The sequence below is a fragment of the Sinocyclocheilus anshuiensis genome, unplaced genomic scaffold (assembly GCF_001515605.1).
Source record: "Sinocyclocheilus anshuiensis isolate Anshui unplaced genomic scaffold, SAMN03320099.WGS_v1.1 scaffold1097, whole genome shotgun sequence".
Lineage (NCBI taxonomy): Eukaryota > Metazoa > Chordata > Actinopteri > Cypriniformes > Cyprinidae > Sinocyclocheilus > Sinocyclocheilus anshuiensis.
Genome location: NW_015555843.1, coordinates 166,952 through 175,610, shown reverse-complemented (window position 1 = coordinate 175,610; position 8,659 = coordinate 166,952). Strand labels below are relative to the sequence as shown.

The 8,659-nt window shown below is 38.7% G+C and overlaps 1 protein-coding gene across 1 annotated transcript in view; it reads left to right on the top strand.

Annotated features, from left to right (window-relative positions):
* Positions 1–5,779: 5,779 nt before the first annotated feature.
* LOC107675567 (protein jagged-2-like) overlaps positions 5,780–8,659 on the top strand; it is a 41,604-nt gene continuing 38,724 nt past the window's right edge. The window contains exons 1-2 of the mRNA XM_016469977.1: positions 5,780–6,002; positions 6,518–6,838. Of these exons, the coding sequence (XP_016325463.1) occupies positions 5,940–6,002; positions 6,518–6,838 (384 nt within the window). The 5' untranslated portion in view covers positions 5,780–5,939. The remainder of the gene's footprint in view (positions 6,003–6,517; positions 6,839–8,659) is intronic.

The following is an 8,659-nucleotide window of genomic DNA, read 5'->3' as shown; positions in this document are numbered from 1 at the left end:
TGTATGAGTTCATTCAATCTCATTCATACTTTTTTTGTATGATCTGACAATTAGGTTTAGAGGTGGACCTTCGTGCTCCTACATTTTTTTCTAAAAATCTTGTCTTCCGTACGGATCACATTGTATAAATTCAAATGAAATCTCATATGAGATTAAGTTGGATATTGTTTTTATAAAACAGCTCAATAAACAAAAAATAATATTGATGAATAACATTTTAGACACAATACTGTCAAGTACTTTTTCAAAAGAAATCAAAGCAGAATTTGCATCTCACAGCAACACATAAGAGTAGTGCTCCTACAAATGCGTCAGTGTTTTAAACTAATTGTCTGAGTGAATAATTTAATGACTCACTCATAACGTCATATCGTAGGTCATCGGGATAGTTTTCACCTACTGTTTTTCAAATACTATGAATTCGGGCAGACTTTTTAAAATTTTTTTATGGCATAATGTTTTTTGCATGGGCTACTATATAGTATGGAAGCAGGCATATTCGGAGACAGTTTTTTTTTTTTTTTTTTTTTACAAATTGCGTGAGTGAGTGATTAAATGACTTGTTTCCTTCTTGAATGAATCAGCTGTTTGAACAAATATATTGAATGAATGATTCAATTATGTACTCATAAAGATTACCACCTACTGGCGGAAGATGTAACCTGCAGAAAGTTAAAACACCTTAAAACAGTTTTGACTCAACAGAATATTTGAAGACGTGAATTTCACATGTTTTTAGCAATTACATTTTATATTTAAGTTATATTATTTTATACATTGATAATAATTTATGAATGTAAATACCTTTAAGTCATCATATGACCCTCTTAGAAGTTTGCTGAGGCCCTTTGCTGAAATCTCCACCACTAATGCACAGAACTTCTGTATTGAATGCACAAACACAGACAGGAAGAGCAATAAAAACAGTGAAAACTCCAAGTCAAATTCAAGGACTGCTTTATGTATATATTTTATGTGTACCCCCCACCCCCCCCCCACACAACACACACATACACATTATATAATATTTTCATGTGTAGAAGGTCACAGTCACACACAAGGGGTCCTTAGGGATTTCTCTGAGAAACACATAATCCATGCTCAACCAGCCCTGCCTATCTCCTTCTATTCAGCACTGTATATAAGCAACACAATGTCTCATTGTGTGTGTGTGTGTGTGTGTGTGTGTGCGCGCGTGTGCGTGTGTGTGTACTCCTCCCTCTCTTACAGCACACTAATGCAATGAATGATTGGCACAGCTGACTGAGCTGATAACAGCTACATCCTCTACATACCCACCCACTGCTAGGCACGCACATACCCGGCTGAGGTTAACCCTCATGGGCCACAGACCTATACTCTGCCACGGCATCTATTCCCAGAAGCCTGGATCAAAACCACAGCTGGGCTTCAAAAACTGGCCTATGTGGTGGGGTCACATTGCTGTCTAATTACCAGTGGTTTACAGTCTCAGGCTGGATCTTGAAAAAACCTTCAGTGATTTTTATTTCATTTCGATTTTTATAATTGAATGAGAAGTGTGTAATTTCTGCCACTAGCAGCACCAAACAGAACTGCAATCTGTCTGAATGCCCTAAAAAGGCAGAGTAATAACATTGGCTCAACTACAGGAGTAAGTATGGTTTTGGACTACCTGTTTGTCTCAACAAATTTGTTTGCAATTTTGTTTTGAGTCGAAGTAATAACCACCAAAATAAAATTAGGTTAGTATGCTTACAAGCTGTATCAGAGTTTATTAGTGAATTGTTTGCCATTTAGCTCCCTGAAATTGATGGTGTTTCACCTGCCTATTTAAAAGTCTGCGCTGACCAACTGCCCTCCATCTTTACACAGATCTTCAACAGATCTCTGTAGCTGTGTGAAGTTCCCTGCTGCTTCAAATGCTCCACTATCCCAAAAACCCCAAATCATTGGACTTAACGACTACAGACATTTCGCTCTCACGTCTGGGGTGATGAAGCCATTTGAGAGACTGGTGTTGGCCTATCTACTGGATCCTCTTCAGTTTGTATACAGAGCAAACAGGTCTGTGGATGATGCAGTCAACATGGGACTGCATTATATTCTGCAACATCTATGAACCTGGGACTTACGCAAGGATCTTGTTTGTAAACTTCAGTTCGGCCTTCAATACCATCATGCCTGACCTTCTCTCAGACAAACTGAAAAACAATAGTTTTTTTCTCTATCTTTATACTTCTGTATTATATTGCATTATTTAATTTCCTTATGTTAGTGTTATATTTCATCTCTACTGTGTAATTCCTATATCTGCACTATCATGTATGTTTGCACTATGTCAGTACTCTCTTCTGCACTGGAAGCATCTGTTGCCAAGACAAATTCCTTGTTTGTGTAAACATACTTGGCAATAAAGCTCTTTCTGACGACGACTAATTTATTTTATTTTATTTCATTTTATTTTGCTTTTAAAGATGTGAGACACAAACGCTCGCAATTCTTGTCCCGGCTCCACCGTCTTCTGATTGGTCCGCTGTTTCATAACTGACATTGATAAGCTGCACTGCACAATTGTGCTTTTCTCTGAGTACACACAACATGTAAGTACAATTCAAGATATGTCCTGCTTTTTTCATGAGAGCATAACACACAGCTGTGATTAAAAGCAAAATGTAAAACTAAAGAGTAATGGATCTAGACAGTTTTATTGCAGTCACCCTTTTTCGGAACTACAATCAGTTTTCAGTCATCATTCAGAACAGGGCAAGCCGAGGTGAGCTGTAAGCTGCCTCTTCTGAAGATGACATTATTCAGGTCAACCCATTGACATGTCACACCCCTTCAGTGACCCTAAAAGAGGTGTAGAGTGCACACACTGAGGGCATCTGCATTAGCTGTAATAGAAGTCTGACTTGAGGTCAGAGGTTAAGCACTCTCACACTCCATCACTGACATTTATAAACTCGAGACAGAATTTCACACCTCCCAATGACACACCTGCTCGCTAGCTCTGCACTTCTGTTTCTCTCTGCGTCTTCAAGTAGAAGGAGAGAGAATGCATTTACGGTGGCTCAAGATATGCTTAACCCTGTAAAGCCTGACATACTAAAAAAAAGTCAGAAAAATCTATTTCTATTGTTATTATTGAAATGGAACAGTTTATTAAATCTTTAGACAAGATACAAAAACATCTTTTAAAACCATGCTATGTTTATATCATATTTGATACATCAGGCTTTTATGTCTCATAAAGTATGATATAGTGAGTATATTCAGTTTACATTTGAGGTGGAAAAAAACATCCGTTTTATTGAAAAGTCCAAACTGAGCAAAAATATGCAATCTTTTGCTGTTGCTATTATTTATATGGCCCAAAATTATGAAATTCTGATAGCTTGTAACATAAATCATTGAGCTATCTATAACAGATAGCTCTGTTTATAATTTATATAATTATAAACCTCCTTACACAACTCCAACCTCCTTATTAAGTTTGCGGATGACACGACTGTAGTGGGTCTCATTAGCAACAGAGATGAGACAAACTACAGGAGCGAGGTGAGCCGCCTGGCCGGGTGGTGCAGTGACAACAATCTCTCTCCGAATGTGGAGAAGACAAAGGAGATTGTTGTTGACTTCAGGAGAGTGCGCACTCAACATGTTCCTCTGACCATCAACGGTGCGACTGTGGAGAGGGTGAGCAGCACCAAGTTCCTGGGTGTGCACATCACAGAGGATCTCTCCTGGGCTGACAACACCACAGCACTGGCCAAGAAAGCACAGCAGCGTCTCTACTTCCTCCGCAAACTAAGAAGAGCCAGAGCCCCAGCCCCCATCATGTGCACCTTCTACAGAGGCACCATCGAGAGCATTCTGACGAGCTGCATCACTGTGTGGTATGGCGCCTGTAAATCTGTATCTATCTGTATTTATGTTCTACTGTTAGTGTTATCTGTATGCACCAAGGGTCTGAGAGTAACGCAATTTCAATTCTCTGTGTGTATGTGCTGTACATGTGGAAGAATTGACAATAAAGCAGACTTGACTTGAACAGTATAGAAGACTACTTACATAAAATACATATCAATTGAAAAAATATAATAAAATACATAATAAATAACAGTCGTCACTCCGTATTTCCCAATAATATGTCTTATTATGATCAACAATCTGTAGTTTTGATTGCGAGGGGCAAAACACATAATGCAATGCAATCATCTAATGATTGATAGATTCTTCAAAAGCCTGTTGTATCATATTTGATATGATGATTTGATTTGCACACGATTTTTATAAAAAAAAAAAAGAAAAAAAGATTATATTCAAAAGATGATAATCAAGAAAACAAAACTTGCTTCAGTCCAGTAATTGTTCATGAAATATAACAAAATAAAAGTTATTCTTATGTTTGCTTTATAAAAATTATTAGAGACTGCAGGCCAAACCTCAGCTGTTATAATAGAGCTACAGTGATGACTATCACAACAACAACACTTTGAACTTTACTTAAGTATACTTACTAAAATAAACTTGAAGTATACTACTTTTTGGTAAGGGTAGTCATACCCTTAGACAAATAATGTGTGCTTCTGTGGTGTTGATATTATTTGAATTCACTGGAAAACAGAACTGTTTCAAAGTTTCCCACCCCCTCCCCGGTCTGTACATGTTCTATGAGCTCAACAGAATGCAGGTGCCTTTCTTTCTATCACAGCCGCAGTGTGTCACATCCTCAGAGTGCAGCGAGCATTGTTAACATCTAATTCCTCTGCATGCAGCTCTCAGGCTGACTTCCTCTCTTTATTCTGGCTATGGACCGGCACTAGAGGAACGCAGGATGGAGTCTGACGGCAAGATTAGGACACAGCGTCACCCATTTCCTAATGAATGAGAGAGCGAGAGTAGAAACAGACATAAAAGCAGGACGTGACACAGCTATACAGTAACTGTGTGATATCATCTGGTTTAGTCTATTACTAACAAACTCTTAGTTTCTGCCTGTGTACTAAAGAACAAAAGTTTAGGCCTGGCATCATGGCTGAGTGGTACACTGAACAAAATTATAAACGTGTTCCAGTTCCTGCCAATATCCAGCAACTTCGCACAGCCATTGAAGAGGAGTGGACCAACATTCCACAGGCCACAATCAACAACCTGATCAACTCTATGCGAAGGAGATGTGTTGCACTGCGTGAGGCAAATGGTGGTCACACCAGATACCGACTGGTTTTCGGACCATGAGGACAAAGAGGTAATGACAGTCTTTTCATTGATGCTCTCAGGAGGAAACCTGTGCAGTGCAGTACGTTTAACTCAAATTCGCCAGTAATCGATCACTAGAGGGCGCTCTGTATCTGTTACCTGCAAACATTCACCCATGCCTTGACATGAGTGTAGATTTGCATTTTGAAAGAGTACTAACAGGGCAAAATGCTACCAAAATAATAATAATAAAATTAAATAAAAAAATATACATAACTTAGTGTTTAATTATCTTTTGCAGAATGTCAACATACTTGTCAACTATTCTAGAATGGAAAATCATTCCTGTTGTGAAAGATTAAAATTCTTAAATAATAACAGTACTTGTTTGAGGCTTTAAAATCTTTTTTCCTTTACTCTACGAACTAAGTCAATAAGCCTGTGAGATCTATAATTAATAGGAAGGCCCCGCCCTCTGACTATGCGATTGGCTGAAGCGGACGTTCAACTACAGCTGATGGCTTGCAAATGGTTTATTGAACTGTCAATCAAGCCCGTTCAGACGGCTAGTAGTTGACTGATATAGTGAGAGCAGCACGCTGGAGGAGCGAGTGGATGTATGTGTGTGACTTTCATCTCATCTTCTGGACGTCTTGCGGAGAAAGGAATCACTTTGATTGGCTGGATTTTTGTGGATAATAATGCATATATGTGTTTTCTTTTTTTAACCATGTCGTATTAACTTCATTGGAGTCATGCATTACTATTTTGGAGCTTGTTTCTCAGTAGTGTTCTTAATTTTGACGTTTTGGACTGAGGTGAGTTAAACTTCCTTTAAGTCCATCTTTTCCTTCACTAGTTGTAAAGTCAATAGATTAAACAACCGTTTTACACAACTGAAACTCATTCATTTTTGTCAAATTAGATTTTGGGATTCTTGTCCTAGTAGAATTATCCTGCTGTCAGTGGAATCATGTGATCCTTGAACTTTAAAGGCGTTTTAAAACCAGTCCGCGTGCACTGTAATGCATCTACATCGAAACTTTTTAAGCATTGCCTAAAGTAATCATAGAGTAAAGTGCATATTTCATTATTGTACAAACAGATTAATATTTGTGCGAGTGCACTTGATTGGTATATTTGCAATACCTGTATAACCACAAAAGATCACTCCTTAAACAAATGTAAGTCAGTGCACTGTATCCGCTATATTGTGTTGAGCTGCATGTTCTGTCTTGTATTTTTATGGGAGAATGACAAATTATTCTGTGAAGTCTTACAAAGCCAGGCTGTTTTCATTTCATATTTTAACTGCTGTTAATGTTATTTTTAGGTGTGCCAGTCGTCGGGTTATTTGGAGCTCCAGTTGATCAGTGTGGAGAATAACAGGGGTGAGCTCGCGAATGGAAACTGCTGTGACGGCGCACGGAGCGCACGAGACGGTCTGTGCGACCGGGACGAATGTGACACGTACTTAAGAGTGTGTCTAAAGGAATACCAGTTGGAGGTCACCACATCTGGCTTTTGTACGTACGGCACTGGAAGCTCGAGCGTGATCGGAGGGAATACGTTTCAGTTGAAAGGATTCAATGGAAACCCAAACAGGGCCAATGACCTCGGGACCGTTATCATCCCCTTTCAGTTCGCCTGGCCGGTAGGTGTTCACCGATACCCTCTTTCATCAGCTCTTTAACAACAAACAAACCCTTTTTGTGAACGTTTTCTATATAGTTATCTTTATATAGCCTACACTGTGAAAAAATGTCTTCTCGATTTTATGAGTTTTTGAACTCGAATTTTCTTCAGTAATTAAATTAAAGGGTGTCAAAACTTAACACTGCTGGGTGTCACTTTTATTTTACTTAAAAAAATAAAGAAAGAAAGAAAGAAAGAAAGCAAGCAGCTAAACTTAAGGTTGAACTTTTTTTTTTTACAGTATAAAGGTGTTCATATTGCAACCAAAATATGATCGTAACCAAATAGCTTTTCCTATGCTAGCAATGCAATTGAAAACACATTATAGGCCCATATGACATTTGGGGAGTATCAAATCATAAATAATATAAAGTCCAGCTTATGTTAAGGATTTCTTGCTATATGAAGTATTATCCACCTTAAGATGGTATCTGTGGAAATGGTATCTGGTCTAAGATTATTATTAAGTGGAGTACTAACTGGTTTATATTTCCACTTAAAGCCAGCTTGACCACCTTAAGATCAGGTTTGTTGTTGGTCCAAGATGGTACTGCTAGATTTTACTAGCTAACGACCGGTTTAGACCAGCTAGAAACCACCTTGTTCCAAAACATGTTTCCAGCAGATGGACAAGACGCACAAGTGAACATGCATTTGGTCTTAACAACACCAACTGATAGCCTACGCTTTAAACACTCATTGCAAAGCAAATGTTTGACTCGATGGAAAGAGGAGAGCTCGGTGTCACGGTGGTCACTGGCGTTAATTGTAGAGATGATGAGTAGAGCATCTCCGGTTACAGCGCGCGTTTGGCTGCGAGAGCGGCGGCTGGTGCGTGTCTCTCTCTCTCGCGCGGAGTATACAGTTACACGTTTAACTGATGGTGTCGTATTTATAGGACGTAGTGTGTTTTACTTCATGACATGCGGACGGGGCTGCAAGAAGACCATGTATTGCGGAGTTTAGAAGGAAGACGATAGTCATTCATAATCCATGTATCATTCGATCATTCGTTTTTTGATTTAATATTGAAAGTAGAAAAATTAGAAAACGGCTCCTTTTTCGTTTTTTTTTTTTTTTCCAAAAAACGAAAAACGAGAATTCAGCTAAAGTTTTCATTTTTCGTTCATGGGTGGAAACATGTCATGCCTTTGAAAAATAAAGAGAACAACAGAATGCGCTGCTTTAGGCTTCTCGGTCTCCTTGAGCATCTTTCTGGCAGCATGCCACAAACATGAACCACAGGGAATACTTGTCTTTTAAAAGGCTTCATTTAGATTATTTTACATTAAATGCATCATATAAGTCACTTTGGAATAAATCACAGTAGGCCTATGTATCATGATAAAAAAAGCGACTTTACAGTCTGGAAATGCTTTTGGCTATAGCAAATTATTTCTCGGACCCCCTATCACTTTAAGAACCGCTGGTCTACACAGAAGAAAGACCTGTCTAGACTCTGCCCCGGTACGAGTTGTGTCGAGCGATTCATTAGTCTGTTTGTTTGATGAAAAATATGAAATTGATCAAATTGATTATTAATCCGTACAACTGCAGCAGTGGAGGACTATTATTCTGCTGCGTGATACTGCAGAAGAACTGATGATGGCACGGGTTGATCTTCGGCTGACCAATCCGCAGAAAGGGCATTTAATTCCCACCCACCTGTAGAAATCGAATATTGCAGCTGTTTATTCATTTTTCCACCCATGAACGAAAAACAAAAATTTAAGCTGAATTCCCGTTTTTTGGAAAAAAAACGAAAAAGGAGCCGTTTTCT